General features: G+C 38.9%; 1 protein-coding gene across 1 annotated transcript in view; it reads right to left on the reverse strand.

Moving 5' to 3' along the window:
• Positions 1-16,714, reverse strand: part of LOC139725510 (A disintegrin and metalloproteinase with thrombospondin motifs 6-like) — a 40,257-nt gene continuing 23,543 nt past the window's right edge. The window contains exons 13-22 of the mRNA XM_071636594.1: positions 7,972-8,083; positions 7,544-7,695; positions 6,351-6,471; positions 5,315-5,392; positions 4,266-4,420; positions 3,657-3,795; positions 2,988-3,120; positions 2,377-2,564; positions 856-1,052; positions 1-174 (exon numbers count right to left, since the gene is read on the reverse strand). Coding sequence (XP_071492695.1) covers positions 1-174; positions 856-1,052; positions 2,377-2,564; positions 2,988-3,120; positions 3,657-3,795; positions 4,266-4,420; positions 5,315-5,392; positions 6,351-6,471; positions 7,544-7,695; positions 7,972-8,083 — 1,449 coding nt within the window. The remainder of the gene's footprint in view (positions 175-855; positions 1,053-2,376; positions 2,565-2,987; positions 3,121-3,656; positions 3,796-4,265; positions 4,421-5,314; positions 5,393-6,350; positions 6,472-7,543; positions 7,696-7,971; positions 8,084-16,714) is intronic.

The raw sequence follows: 16,714 nt of genomic DNA on the forward strand, positions 1-16,714 counted from the left end.
TTAAGGATCCAGTTCGTCAAATGTCACGAGGAAGCCAGTCCTCTGAATGAGATGATCGCTGTGGAGTCGGACCAGTGCCGTGTCTGTTTCTACCACTACGGAGAAGGGCGTGTCTCTTCGCCCGCACAGCCTAAAAACTTGGGACATCTCTCCGCTATCTGTGGATCCCAACACCTATATGCATGACAAGACGGAATTTGATATCCTGTCAATAGGCTTCCATATAGGATTTCAATTTCTACATAGAAGCACACACACACACTTAGACACACACATTGTATACATGTCACACACAGACACAAACACATAATTATGATAGCATTTGTTGTCTGTACAAACAGATGGAATATCAAAGATATCATCAGAATTGGAGGTATACAGAACAGAAATATGGAACATAGAGAGCTACGGGAAAATATACCGTAATTACAGTGTACTCCCGTTATAACGAACACGGTTATAACAAATTGTTACATCGAAGAAAATAATACATCATAGTTGTGGCGTCGCCGTCTTTCATTCCGTCATGTGATGTTTTTTTTTTCACAATAAAACTGGAAATATAATGAAAACGAATATTTCGACAGACACTTGCTTCCAAGTGTATTGAAACATTCAGTTGAAAAGGCCAAATTTGTGAATCATTCGCACTTCAAAATTCCTGTCAAAATGTATTCATAACCGTTACGAATCAGTTTCCCCGTTCATCTAAATAGTACTAGTAATCGACACCGGAAAAAGACGTTTTATTTCAAGAGTGTTATATAGAAGTTCAGGGGAAAACGAATGAAGTGTTACATATTTAACTTGTCCTCCCACATAACGATGTTGATTCAGCAGCGACCCACGTCTCACCTCGACAATGTCAAAGACACATTTCCCGTGGGCGGGGGGCGAGTCTTCGAGGTCGAAGGTCATGAACGTGAGCTTGATCCAATAACCGTGATTGACGCCGAGTGTCCAGATGCAATCGATGTTTGGCGGGTAGGCGCCGGGGTGATTCGGTGAGGAGAAGTGTCCCGTCGAAGCAGATATTGTCAGGTTGCACGTCCCTGGAGAAGATGTCAAAATGTTTTCAAGAAGATGTAAGATGACGAAGTCCAAAGTAGTAAGTCGAGAGAAAATTAGGTACTGAATGTTATGAATGCATGAAGGCTTATATGGAGGGGTTTATTGCAAAACGAGCTAACTCCATTCTTGTTATGTTGAGATACTTGCGATTGAAGCTACTAAAATGTGAGGATGACAATGATAAAAAATATACGGATATTTTGAATAATAACTTCAACAATAATCCTTGTTATGCGGCAAGTGAGGTGTCACTTGAAATGTTTTATTATCTTGCTCTATCTGATGATGGAATTACTTTAAGGTTGAGGAAATGTCACTTAGCCAATTTTGAGATCACTGTCTTCATAAAGATTATAGGCCTAACGTGTGTGTTTGCGGGAAAAAGGTTTCAAACAATAAATGTCATGCTCCTGGAGGCAGATTATGAGGTGAAACGAAGGAAGATTGCACACGACTGTTTCGTCATTCATTGTAAGATTAGGGTTGTGTTGACCGTTTTGAACGAACTCTCTTAGAACCACGATTTTTGTCAAAATGTCCATGCTATTGTTATATCAACAAGGTATTAATAGCGTAACGATCAATGATGATGTCACAATCTTGATATAGCTTGGGTTGTAACCAGGTGCGAGCACAGTAATAGTATAAGTGCTCATGTTTCCCGTCAGGTGAGGTTGGTACGAACCAGTTTCCATGGCGATGAATGGCTATGTCATCACACATTGGTACTCTATATATATAGTAATGTACAGAGCTAACGCGTATAATATTACAACTGAGAACTGTTATAATCTACAAGCTCGAATGAATGATGCACGACCGAATGATCACCAAGAATGTTATTCTTTTTTCATGACAAGATCAAAAGATGGTTAATGATTATGATTACTTGTCGCAATGATGATGATGATGCAAACATTGAAATATGACACGAGACTACACTTATTACACGTAAGAGGCATTAAAGAAAGCAATGAAATGCGGCCGTAGACAGATTTGTAACAGACCAAGTGGAAAGCAAGCAACCATCCTGGTATCTGAACTACAGCAAGACAGCGAAGAAGATAATCCATTATTGTATATTATATTCTTTTCCGCAAATAATAGTTTATCGCTTTTCTTGTCAAATCCTCGCGAGATTAAGGGTTCAGGCTTATTTACATCGAGAGTAGGCCTATAGGATGTTTGATCCCTGAGGATCTGAAAAGGGCTATCTAAACAAGCATTACATTATACATACACCGGTGTATACATCGTTCTGTTTAGATACATGAAACAGGGATGATCATTTACATAGATGCTCACCATCATCTGTACAAGGTGGGAGATGACACTGTTCCTGATGTACAGGCTTCGAGTCTGCACCTTCGCACATCTCCTCAGAGCCAACTTCCGCTACACCCTCCCCGTTGCTCCTGGCGCAGAATACCTTGCGCGAGCGTACGCCCATGCCGCACGGCACGTTGCAGTCTTCCCAATCACCGACCTCCCACCTGTGACGCGAAGGGGCAGTGCCAGTTACGACTTGTCGTTATCTTCAAATGGTCACGGACCATTTTAATGAATTTCAAAAAAGTCTATTGTAAACCATGACAACCTCAGCAACAATATATCAAAACTCTCTCCAATGAAACAGAACACACTTCTGCAACACATGTCATTATTACAACGCAATACTGTACGACTCCAACAAATTGATATTCATATCAAGTAAAACATACAAATAATTTAATTCTCTGTACTCCATCAGATTAATAAATGTAAAAAAAACACAAACAAACAACCCCAAAACCAAAACGGTACCGAACGCAAAATCGCCTGAGGAGTAAACAAAATCGTAGAATCCTCGTACCGGACTAGCCCCCAATACAGCGAGTTTATAAAACAAATAAGATACGAAGCGCATGCTTCGTTACCTGAATGGACAGTTGAACGTGTTGCACGTCTCTTCCTTGACCGGTGGTCTTTGCAGGTGTTGACAGTTAAAATCCTCGACAATATGCGCGTCATTTCCTACCTCCTTGCAGGTAACCTCCGATCTTAGGATCCCTACATGTTTAAAATACATTATGTTGCTAGACATAGACAATATTTCCGATATAAGATTATATTACAAGGTGTGCATTCCTCAAGAAAGACAATAATGAATACTTAAAGTCTTCACAATATCACTGAAACAACAGCGCATCTATAAAACTGAACAGAGTTTCGAAACACCACAAAACTATAATGCAACCAATAACCATAACGTTTCATCTCCTCGTAAGTCACTTCATTGACAGTCATGTTGCAAAATTTGGTTAACACTGATATGTAAAGCACCTAAAGTGATAACAACGTGGATACTTGTCTTAACGTATTTTAAACAGACTGATTTTCATCCCAGAAATCAATTCACGCCAAAATGTTTGGACACAAGCCCTATTCTAAGTCATCTTATAATCATTGTAATTCATAGGGACGCACCTTGCCCAACAACCGACATCCTGATAATATTCCGCGGTATTGATGGCTTTGGAAGGACGTGGAGTAATTGATTTAAATATAAAAAAGTTTGTTGTCCGATTCTTTGTTACTCTACTCACCAAATCCACAGGTTTTGCTGCAGTCAGATTTCTCCACAGCCCACTCGTATGTCTGTCGCGGCTCTTGATTCGGTTTGTAGAGCGACCACTGAATAGCGCACTCTACGGCCGAGGCTGACGACGTATTTGTTTTATAAATCTGCAATGAATGATAATAGTAATTAAAAAAGAAGGTTTTATCGGAATTTGTCTCACAAGATTTAACACCAGTAGTGTCATGGCAACAACAGCAGTAGAGTAAGACTAGTGTTAAGAGCACAGTGGATTTATTTTGAAAACTGCCTGTACAATTTCTGCACATTAGAATAATCTATCTCTGCGACGAAGAAAACAAGAAACAGACAAGAATATCATTTGTCTGTGGCTTTTTACGATGGATTACCTGGTTTTCAATAAACTTCTATATCATATGATTATGATATACTTGGTAAATTTCCTACGACACTGAAAATTCATGGAAACTGCGATACTAATCATTTTGGATATACAAAAGTATCATTTTCTTATTAAAGAGAAAATTTCCACAGGAATACATTTCAATTGACAGCGGGTAAAATTCGCTTTTCACAAATTCCTTCAATAATTTTGAGACTCGGTGGCTGAGGTCACCTGTACTGTCAAGTTGGTTGATGTAGGCCCTCTAATATGTATGTTCTCATGGTCACCGGTGATATACGAGATCACGTCAGTACCCGTCGTGTAAGCCTTGGATCGGACTTCTTGGCCGCTGTCGCCGAAGACGAGTTGTTCGCCAGCGATCACCGCTAGGGGCGCAACGATAAAATCTCAACCGTCAGGATGAACGTGAAGCTAGCTGGGTTACACATACTATATAATTATAGTACACACTTCACTGAATCCATCGTAATTTAAGAAATACCTAAGAACGAGCAACAGCTTTTGTTATCACACGCGTCTCTCTCGAGGAAGTTGTCAAGATATGTGAGGTCGAAATCAGGTCACCTTGCACATTGTACCGCTTATAGGCCTGAGGGGTTTGTCCATCACAGATATAAAATATACTATAGAACGTTGGTGAATTAACTCATCTGGTCGTGGCATCTCAAAGTCAATGGTGCATCAATGAAGTTCGTTACCTACATACGCTCGCCATGGTAGTGTATACGATTTTGTTGAAATAATCAGTTTCGTGAGAAGATACGTTCAGGTCTACAATCGACGCTTAAAATGCCTAGGTATATGGCCAAAATAACTGACATGTGTTAATTTCTCTCATACTTTTCAATGCCAGGATGCATAGTAGGCCTACCAAAATGAACTTGATCACTGAATGGCCTTAACATACAAGCTCAAGAACTGCGATTAAGACATATTGCTGACTGTCGAATGAGGTGACAGTGTGGTTAAAAATGATAAGCAAAACTACACAATAAATACTTGTTTTAAAAGACGCAAAAATGTATTAAAATTACGACAACATATGACACTGTGTATAGATTTTTGAAAATCTCTCCATCCCCCTCTCCTTTCTTCGTCTTCTTCGTCGTCGTCTTCTTCTTCTTCTTCTACTTCCTCTTCTTCCGGGTTTGGGTAATAGGCTCTAGGTTCGGATTGGGAATTGATAGGAAAGGGTTGAATGGGACGTGCAGGGGTCTCCGAAAAAAGAAAAAGAAAAAAAAAAATGTAACACTGCTTACCGAGGTGGCAGTCATTGTTGAAGTTGGTTACATTTACAAACGTTGATCCGTTAGGAATTTCTAAAACGGGCTCGAACCCTGCAGTCAGAGAAGAAAACAATGTAGACGATGGTAAATTTAAAAATAAGAATAAAACTAAAAGGAATACTGTACATGTTCTTTTTCAAGTATCGTGCGCGTAAACGCTCCTATCGCAAGAAAGCACGCCTTGATTTCAGCAATTATACAAACCTATCTTTGCACAGATATATCAGATTTTGAATGCTGACATTGTGTGATGTTATAGATATGGCTACTGGAGAATTTACAATTCCAAGAAGAGAAAGAACAAAAAACAGAAGGGAGGAGAACTAGAATTACAAATTAAGCGTTGAACGAGAGCAGACCGTTAGCAACGTTTTGTATGTTTGTCTTTCATTAAACAGGATTTTAACATCTGTCTTCCAGAAGATTAACAATCGCATTGATTAATGTGATGAAGAAATATATTGTGCGTAGGCCTTTTCAACAAGAGAAAATCAAAACATCCACTTGCAAACTTTTCATGTTCATCAAGTCTGTTATTTTGCTTTCTACTCTGTCATGTGTATGTGTCTTGATCAAAAAGATTGGTCTGGATATACATCTGTAATATTTTTACTTGAACGTTTTCAGATCCATTTCAAGAACTTAAAACACTGAATATCCTGATATTATTCTGTCAACAAATACTCGCCTCAAACTTTTGAGCAACCAACGTGACCAAGTCATAATTCGAGCTGACAATCAATGAAAGATATTACATTGAATTGATGAATCATATCAAAACTACAACACCGGTGTTGCTCACAAAAGGCGCAACGTGACGATGTGATTGTTTATATCAGACTTATTGTCAAAACTATCAGAATGTGTAAAACTGTATCAAAGTGTATATGCAAAGTATTAACCCTCTGTGCATGACACAAATTTGACCGTTCACAGCGGTTACCGCAGTGAAACACTTTTAAGGACAAACAATTTTCCCTACTCGAAATGACAGCAGGTGGATTCTCACCGTTCTCGATGTTAATTCTGTTCAAGTCACTATCAAGGTCGCAAGTTGTCTGGTTACCACCGCACACGCCACAGGCATCGTAGACACGGCTAGAATTCGAGTCGAAATCGCACGCGAAGTTCTACTGAAGTAAAACAATGACAAGGATACCAGAGGCAGAGAGAGAGAGAGAGAGAGAGTTACATGTACAATAATGAACAGCGAATAAGGATTAATAAAACTACCAGCGACATCGAGTGCCAGCTTATAGGGACAGGACGAATATAAGATTCAAGAGAGCGCTTGCGCATTTAAGCAGTTGGCATGTTCCGAACGTCCGAGTGGTTTGCCAAGTGAAATCGATTCCTAATGTCAGTATGTCGAAAATGGCCGAAATAATGTCAATCTCAGTTCGTCCATAGCTAACCATAGTCACAGCATCAAATAACGCCCTCTTAAATTCCGGGTCTGTGCTCCTTTAACCCACTCTGGCCAAATCCAAAGACACTGGCAGTGTATATCGACACGTTGCCATGGCAAAAACAGAGTAAGATACAATATGAAATCAGACATTTTGAAGTCCACTGAAAATGATATTGATAACATATTGATCGGATAATATAAAGACACTGGCAGTGTCATGATATCAACACGTTGCCATGGTAATAACAGTGTAAGATACATATGAAATCAGACATTTTGACTAAACTAGTCCACTGAAAATCATATCACAAGTTGGAGAAACATGAATTATTCGTACCGTGTTTTTTTTTTCTATCTGCTCAACAAAGCTACTACTTTGGAGCCACCACGTGGAAATGCAATTAAGACATCATAATGTTGAGGACTTGAGGTCATGTATTCAGAGGTTTCCATCGTTATCAGTAAATTTTCATTGTTATCGTATATTTTTAATTGTTAGTTATCTTATTCAGCATGTGTCAAGAAATCGCTACTGTCATAACTGTCGACTGCAATCATGGACACCGACGTCATAATATAATCTAACGTCAATTTCATCATTTCTATTGACATCGTTATCATTATCTATCGTTTGTGTTTGTCGTTTGTTTCTTTGACAATAGTTGTATCAAGGAGCTTTGAAGCTCCATGGTTGTAGCAAGAAACCGAGCAAAATGCGGATCGAGCAAAAAAAAACGAAAATAAATCAATTAATAAAAAAATATATAGCAGATTCTCCTGTTATCACTGACCCGGCATTCTCCGCCTACACACATGGCGACTTCTCGATTGAACACGTCCACCACATCGCATCTCGTACCATCGACGAAAGCCCCAAACTTGACGACGATTTCCCGCGAATACGACACGCAGCTCTGCTGACAGAATTCGTCATCAGAAATGCCTGAACCATTAATACATGAGAACGTGAAAAAAGAGACGGAGAGAGAGAGACGAGGGAGATTGGCAGATGTTCATAATAACCTTTTCAAAATACATGTATACACACTTCCCAGAGTTTTGAAAATAAATACAAAGACTAACAGCGCATGCATGCACATTAGCGACAAATCAAAGTCAGATTGTTTAACGATATCCCGCAACCAGTCAAATAATCATTCCGATGGCATTAACATCACGAACCCCCTGCTACAGCGGTGGTTGGATACGATGTGCTCACGTTTCCTATCGGTGTACGGTTCCCATAGCAACAGCTCTCCCTTGTAAGGCAGGGCATCCCTCGTCGCGCATTGCTCCTGGGCGTACCTGAGTTGGTTTCGGTCGACGCAGTCCTGATGAGGAAATCAGGCAAGTGATCAATTCATTTCTTCGATTTTTTTTTTTTTGTATTTCCCCCCTTCTCTCTTCTTTTTTTTTTTTTTTAACGCGAGACTAAAAAAAAAAAAAAAAAAGAATATGCACAAGACAAGGAGGAACAATAGCAAACACTGTAACGATTATGTAGGTACCTATAGTTTACAAGTTGTGGGGAAAAAAATCGTTCATTAGCCAGCAATCTGTTTTTGAATTTCTATCTCTAAAGCAACGTTTACACTTTGGCGAGTTGGAGTCGCGAGTCGTGTGCGAGCTGTGCGAGCTCCAACTCGCGTTAACTCGCACAAACTCGCGCGAAATGTATTTTTTTTTCTGGAATTTGCATGAGTGATATAAGACTCAACGCCGAGTTCACTACGCTCGCTGTACGAGTGAACCGAGCTCGAAACGAGACATACCGAGCTTAGTATGAGTTGCAGTGACCTTTATACGACTTAAAGCGAGCTTTAAACGAGTTGTCAAGATTTTATTACGAGTAATAAGAGTTTTATACGATCGACGGGCGGGAAATGCACATTTTTGGCGCTCAAAGATGGATGCCAGAAGCATTTTCGCTCTGCTTGAAGAAGAAGAGACCCTGATCTTCTGCACGATTGGTGCGACCCTGTTGTCAAGGAGGCGCCGCAGAAAAAAAGAAGATGCTCAAGAGAGGACCAAAATGCTTCAAAGGAGGTTTTGGACAAGACCCTGGTTGTTGAGGAGGCCAAAGTACGGACACTATGAGACGCTGATGGCGGAGTTAGCTGGTGAAGACCTGGACGGTCTTGCGGGCGGTGATGACAAGGCGAAAGAAGACCTTCGTAGATCTCTGACCTCATCTGCTCGCTGGAGGAGCTACAACATAATAAAAGGATACCAGTCACTTCAATACTCATAAGGGTACATCGTTTATATTTCACCATGTTACACAAAACTAGTAAGTTATTGAGCAGTTAACCAGGAATGATATACGGTATCACGAAATTATCTCGAGAGTACTGAAACAAAAAAAAAAAAAAAATCACAGTTAACCAAAATGTTTTGCACACGTAATAAAACATATTTTGAGATCTTGAGATTAATGACAGTAATGTAACACTTTACTGTTCCTTTTTTTTAATACAGAACAATGTTCATTATCATAATGTTTAATCACCTATTAATGTATCCCTGAAAAACCCCAAGAACTGAATAATTTTAGTAATAATTTTGTGCGTTATTTTAATTCATGTTAGTGTATGGGACAATGCCTGATTAAAATTTTTGTTCACTGCAACACTTAGTGTTCAAAGCTTGTTTTAATATCGAGTGTTAAAATGTACTTGCGAACCTTTATTCCTTAACATCTGCCATATTAATTCAAATATAATTATGTAGGTGAATATATACAAAGCTACAATATCAGCGAAATTGAGAACAGTTTGAAATTTACATGTTAAAAGTAAGTAACTCCTTTATAACATTGAGATTAAATATTTTCAATTACTCGGATACAACTGGTTGACGAAAATGTAAATTTAAAGAAATGCCTATCGTGAAAGCATGCATATGATTTTACTTTGACGGAGTTAACTCAAACAAATAAGATTTCTGTATGGTCGAGATGAAATGTCCAAATCGCAATTTACGTGTTTAATCTCTTGTTCTGATGTTAGAGGTAATACATGTATTTAACATTATGTTCAGTTAAAAAAAAATGAGTTGCATGTCAAAGTGCTTTCAGAATATATGTTTGGATGTAAAAGTCAACATTAAACATAATTATGCTTCACAGTAAGCATTCTGTCCTTCCAGAGTGAAAACCTAAATCCTCATGGACAACTGTACTGGAATTATCATTCTAGCAGATGATAATTACAATTTTCATTAAAAAAATCTGGGCTGCATGTCCTTCCATGTTTTCAGAATATATGTTGGGATGTAAAAGTTAACCTTTCAAAAAATTATGCTTCACAGGAATCATTTAGTGCTTCAAAAGGTGAAAACCTAAAACTTCACCCCACTGTTCTGGAATTATTATTGTAGCACATAATGATAATAAAAAATTATAAACATCTTGGTAGTGAATGTGTGTCGTTAGTTATTTTCATATTCTTGGTTGTTCTAATCAATCTGAACATAATTAGACAGGCCATGCAGCTCATTTTAAGAATAATTTATTTTTAAAAATCGATCAACCACAATGTTGCAGTGGCCTTAATGTACGTGTTGAGTATCCTTTTCACCGGTTTTATATCATGGCGTTATCATGATAAACACACGAACGGAGTTTTACCCTCTAACAATATGGTGGATTAGTCATTCTTGTTATTCGTGCATGTACTTGTATTAAAAAATAAATGTTCATAAAATACATGTATTACTCGATCCGTACTGTCTTTTCTTTACAACAATTCACATTCACCATTTCCAGCAGTTCTCTGTCCTTGGCTTCTTCAGAGGCCACCTTGGGGGTTGTACACCTCCCTTTCATTTTGCCCTTGCCCTTGCCAACAATTGATAAGTTGGTGTAAGAGGAACCAGCTTCACGCTCTGCTGGGGGTCATCAGCTTCTTGGGTGGTCTGGGCCCCGTTGCTAGAAACTTTGCGTTTAAACGCAACTTGCAACTGATTGTCACTGGCCAATCAAAATCAATGTTGCATGCATGTCTTCTTCATAGGGCAGACCCTGAGCCAATCAGAATGGTTGTTTCAAAATTAGCAATTATTTGCAATTGATTGCAACTTTCTTGCAACGGGGCCCTGGTCATTCTTACTGCTGTCATCATGCCCATCAGTCTCAGCATCCTGGTTGGGGGAAGAGTATTTAATTCGTCTTCTCTTGGTTGGGATGCTACTTGTCCTTTAGAGGTCTGCAAAAAATAGATAAATCACTCGATCAACATCTTTTACAAGAAAGACACACGATGGCGATTTCTATATTTTGTTTAAATGTAGCTTATTACAGATTTTAATAAAATCAAATGCATATTTACCCTTCCCAATGTTCTTCCTTTCATCCTCACAATATGTCCCTCCAGGACGCGGAATGTATTGAGAATCCACTAATCTCTCTCACTGTAAGGTGTGTTTCTGGTCCCCTTTCCAGACTTTGGGTTCGTCAGACGGCTGTACTGTGTCTTCATAGACTTGAGGAAATTGTTTAGCTGTTCAAATGAAAAAAAAAATCGAACACTGGGAATTTAGATCACATAAATTAATGGAAAGAAACAAACAACTATATTAAATTCTTGTTTCTCATACAGTGAAGTATATAGCTAGCTAACGGAATAAACGAAATGTGGGGGTCAAAATTTTCAGGACTAAATATTATGCATGTCATGTTGTCAGTTGTTACAGGATTTTCGATAATTATGACAATCATAATCATAGTAGTAATCATGGTAATGAATTCAACAAAATATATTTAGCGAAACTCCGTTTTGCCGCCAGAGCCCTCCCCCCTAAATAATAGATATTAATATTCATCTTCACTTACCGGAGCACACCGGATCGTACTCCTTGGCCTTCTCTTCGATTAGCCGTCTTCTTTGCAGTATCCTTGTATGACTTTAGTCGCCTGTTATACAGACAATCGTGATCTCTGTACCACTCTGCTAATTCTACTTTTTGCTCTTCAGTGAATGTGTATGCAGTGAGATGTTTTTCGTCTCTTCGGGGTGGACTTCTTAGGGATGGACTTCTTGTTTGGGGTGGACTTCTTTGTTCTTTTATTTCCGTCTTCCCTGGGGTGCCAGACGGAGAACCTTGTGAGTGGAGAAAAATGGGTTCATTTTTCTCCCCAACCAGTTCGACAGGAGAGGCCTGATGCTCAGTAGTTTGAGCTTGGACCTGGTCTAGTTTGGTGTCTTGTTCTTTTACCTGTCTCTGCTCGTCATTGATCTCCTCTTCCGTCTCCATTCTCTCTTCCTGCACTTCTTCTACCTCTACCCTTGTTTGAATGACATTATTCTTTCGGTGTTTAACTACCTGAATGGCCACAACTCTTGGATCTCTTGAGTCGGGGCATATTCCTCTCCTATTTTTGCTAGTTGTAATAATACAGTGACAATAGCCGTTTTAAAAGTACGTGTACATGCGTGGGTCGATCAAAATGTGCTCTCATTGTAAAATATATATGGAAAAATATAGAACACTGGATATTTATTATTCAGCTGGCATGTCAATGTGCACTTGCAACGCAATCTGACTAAACTCATACGAAACTCGCTGTAACTCGGGGTGCTCGATCTGAACTCACGCTAATCTCGCGGGCACCTCTCCTTCACTCGTAGTACGATCGCAGTGCTCGTATCTCGCTCTAGTAAACTCGGAATGCACTCGCGTATACTCAAATATGGCGAGTTATTACGAGTTATTACGAGTTTATCTCGAGCTTCTTTCGAGTTATTGCGAGTACCGCGAGTATATAACGAGTCTAGCTGAGTTCAGCATGAGTTAAGCAACGTTTACACTTTGGCGAGTTTGAGTCGCGAGTCGTGCGCGAGCTGTGCGAGCTCCAACTCGCGTTAACTCGCACAAACTCGCGCGAAATGTAATTTTTTTTCTGGAATTTGCATGAGTGATATAAGACTCAACGCCGAGTTCACTACGCTCGCTGTACGAGTGAACCGAGCTCGAAACGAGACATACCGAGCTTAGTATGAGTTGCAGTGACCTTTATACGACTTAAAGCGAGCTTTAAACGAGTTGTCAAGACTTTATTACGAGTAATAAGAGTTTTATACGATCGAGGGACGGGAAATGCACATTTTTGGCGCTCAAAGATGGATGCCAGAAGCATTTTCGCTCTGCTTGAAGAAGAAGAGACCCTGATCTTCTGCACGATTGGTGCGACCCTGTTGTCAAGGAGGCGCCGCAGAAAAAGAGATGCTCAAGAGAGGACCAAAATGCTTCAAAGGAGGTTTTGGACAAGTCCCTGGTTGTTGAGGAGGCCAAAGTACGGACACTATGAGACGCTGATGGCGGAGTTAGCTGGTGAAGACCTGGACGGTCTTGCGGGGGGAGATGACAAGGCGAAAGAAGACCTTCGTAGATCTCTGACCTCATCTGCTCGCTGGAGAAGCTACAACATAATAAAATGATACCAGTCACTTCAATACTCATAAGGGTACATCGTTTATATTTCATCATGTTGCACAAAAGTAGTATAAGTTATTGAGCAGTTAACCAGGAATTATACGGTATCACGAAATTATCTCGAGAGTGCTGAAACAAAAACAAAAAATCACAGTTAACCAAAATGTTCTGCACACGTAATAAAATATATTTTGAGATCTTGAGATTAATGACAGTAATGTAACACTTTACTGTTCCTTTTCTTTAATACAGAACAATGTTCATTATCATAATGTTTAATCACCTATTAATGTATCCCAGAAAAACCTCAAGAACTGAATAAATTTAGTAATAACTTTGTGCGTTATTTTAATTCATGTTAGTGTATGGGACAATGCCGGATCAAAATTTTTGTTTACTGCAACACTTAGTGTTCAAAGCTTGTTTTAATATCGAGTGTTAAAATGTACTTGCGAATCTTTATTCCTTAACATCTTCCATATTAATTCAAACATAATTATGCAGGTGAATATATACAAAACTACAATATCAGCGAAATTGAGAACAGTTTGAAATTCACATGTTAAAAGTAAGAAACTCCTTTATAACACTGAGAATAAATATTTTCAATTACTCGGATACAACTGGTTGACGAAAATGTAAATTTAAAGAAATGCCTATCGTGAAAGCATGCATATGATTTTACCTTGACGGAGTTAACTCAAACAAATAAGGTTTGTGTATGGTCGAGATGAAATGTCCAAATCGCAATTTACGTGTTTAATCTCTTGTTTTGATGTTAGAGGTAATACATGTATTCAACATTATGTTCAGTTAAAAAAAAAAGAGCTGCATGTAAAAGTGCTTTCAGAATATATGTTTGGATGTAAAAGTTAACATTAAACATAATTATGCTTTACAGTAAGCATTCTGTCCTTCCAGAGTGAAAACCTAAAACTTCACCTCATGGACAACTGTACAGGAATTATTATTCTAGCAGATGATAATTACAATTTTTATTTAAAAAATCTGGGCTGCACGTCTTTAAATGTTTTCAGAATATATGTTGGGATGTAAAAGTTAACCTTCGAAAAAATTATGCTTCACAGGAATCATTTAGTGCTTCAAAAGGTGAAAACCTAAAACTTCACCCCACTGTGCTGGAATTATTATTGTAGCAGATAATAATAAATATAAATATATATATATATATATATATATATATATATATATATATATAAAGATAAGTAACAAAGCTGCAACAAAGTTCATGCTGTATTCACCAACGGTTTATTTCTTCACACAAATTTTCGGGCGTCTCGCCGCCCTTTCTCAAGTGTTGATACTGAGAGAACAATAACAAAATTAAGCCATAACAATATATTGCAACCGTGTTACTAAGGATGCGCGCTTTAACGCATCCATGCTAGGCATCCTAACACCCAGCGCGCATCCTGGCAACAGTACAATGTTACGTCATAATGAAATTACAATGAGTATAAAGCATACATGAAAAAACTTGGCACGACTGATACAGAAGTAATTCCTCTGAATACGCAGCTGCGGTGGTAATGTAAAAGCAGTGCATTATTTCTTTCAAAATTCAACATACACATAAATTAACTTTAATTCTAGTGTATAGATAATCTTTACATAATCTGAAATTATCATGATCAATATAAACATTCGATTTTTTTAAATCAAACTGAATCGTCACACTGATGGTTATGCAAAATATGTGCAAGCAGTTTACCATCCCTTTCAAACTTCAGCATACACATACATTAACTTCCAAATTCTGGTGAGTAGATAGTCTTTAAATAATCTGAGACTATAGCATGAATATGAAATACGTGAAAAATCATATTTTTCTTCTTTTGATTAAATAGATACGTCACAATACGTCTCGGAGTGGAAAAAAGACTGGTTCCAAGAAATGGTTAAAAGGAGCGTCAGCATTATATCACTCAAGCAATATAATGATAAGATCTATTGCAGCGGGGTAAACGGGAGAACATACAACAATAAGCGGCGCACCTACTTGTAAAAAGTGTAGTTCGTGAGCCATGATAGATCTATGTTCATGCCCTGTCCCTGGAAGCTTCGTGTGCGGATGATTGTTTTTAGTTCTTTCACGTGTCTTTCTTCAAATGCTTCCATGTCCTTGTATAAAATGCAACATTGCAGATCTGTTAGTGTGTGATTTGGTTTGTTGAAGTGTTGTGCGACTGGATGTTGTGTTTGACTTCTAATGATTGTGCTTTTGTGATTGTTGAAACGTTGTCTAAAATTTGTTGTTTCTCCGATGTAGACAGCCAGGGGACATTGCTTGCATGTAAGGCTGTATACTACATTCTTGCTGTTGCAGTCCCCTGACGTCGGATGGAGGGTGTGGCCGGAGCCAAGTGTGATATCTGTATCTGTGATTAGGTGAGCGCATATTTGACATCGTTTGTTTCCACATTTATGATTTCCAGTAGGATTGATTGTTCTGTTGACTCGAGATCGTGTAAGCAAACTCTTCAGGTTGCGTGGCTGTCGTTGTGCATGTAAGGGACGTGCTGTTAACTCGGGAGCTACCGATTGGACTTGTTTGAGAGTAGGCCATTCTTTCCTCACTTCCTTCATGAACTGTTGTGATGTGGGATGATATGTTGTTACAAAGACTTTGCGTGTGTGTGAGTCTTTGGGTTTCAGATTATCATGATGTAGTAAGGATGAGCGTCTTTTTGCTATCGCGCGGTCCCTACCTGCTTGCACAATGTCTAACGGGTACCCCGCTGCAACGAATTTTTGCCCCAGCTTCAAAGACGCATCCAGAAATTCCTTGTGATCAGAAATGATTCGTCTGTAGCGGAGCATTTGACTGTACACAATTGACCTCTTAATATGATTAGGATGGAAGCTGTTGTACTTAAGATACGTCTGTCTGTCTGTAGGTTTGTGGTAAACAGACGTGTTCAGCTTCCCTCCTTCTTTGCGGATAGTCACATCAAGAAAGTGTACTTCTGACCTAGAGCTGTCCATAGTAAATTTGATGTCGGGATGAACCATGTTGAGCTTGGAGTGGAACTCCGACAGCTGTTCGTCAGAATGGGGCCAAATGAGAAAAATGTCGTCAATGTAGCGGACGAACATGCTAGGTTTTAGAGTTTCTTTCGAGAGGAATTCTTCCTCGAGTACGGCCATAAAAATACTGGCATACGCTGGCGCAAATTTAGTACCCATGGCAGTACCCTGAGTTTGTAGAAAGCATTCATCATCAAATGTGAAGTAATTATGTTTCAAGATGAACTGGGCAAGACGACAAATGTCTTCTATGGGCATGTCAGAAGAAGGGTCGTGTTTGGTCAAAAATCTACGCAATGCATTAACCCCATCGGAGTGAGGAATGTTCGTGTACAGACTGACGACATCCAAAGTGACTAGAGTGCAATTTGGAGGAAGCTGAATGTTGTCGAGTCTATTAAGAAAATCATTGGTATCTTTTACATAGCTCTCGACGTTATGTAAGACCCCTTGTAGATACTTGTCAATGAAAGCTGACATCG

This window comes from Diadema antillarum, unplaced genomic scaffold (assembly GCF_040938485.1).
Source record: "Diadema antillarum isolate AM-2024a unplaced genomic scaffold, OU_Dant_1.0 seq00000048_RagTag, whole genome shotgun sequence".
NCBI lineage: Eukaryota > Metazoa > Echinodermata > Echinoidea > Diadematoida > Diadematidae > Diadema > Diadema antillarum.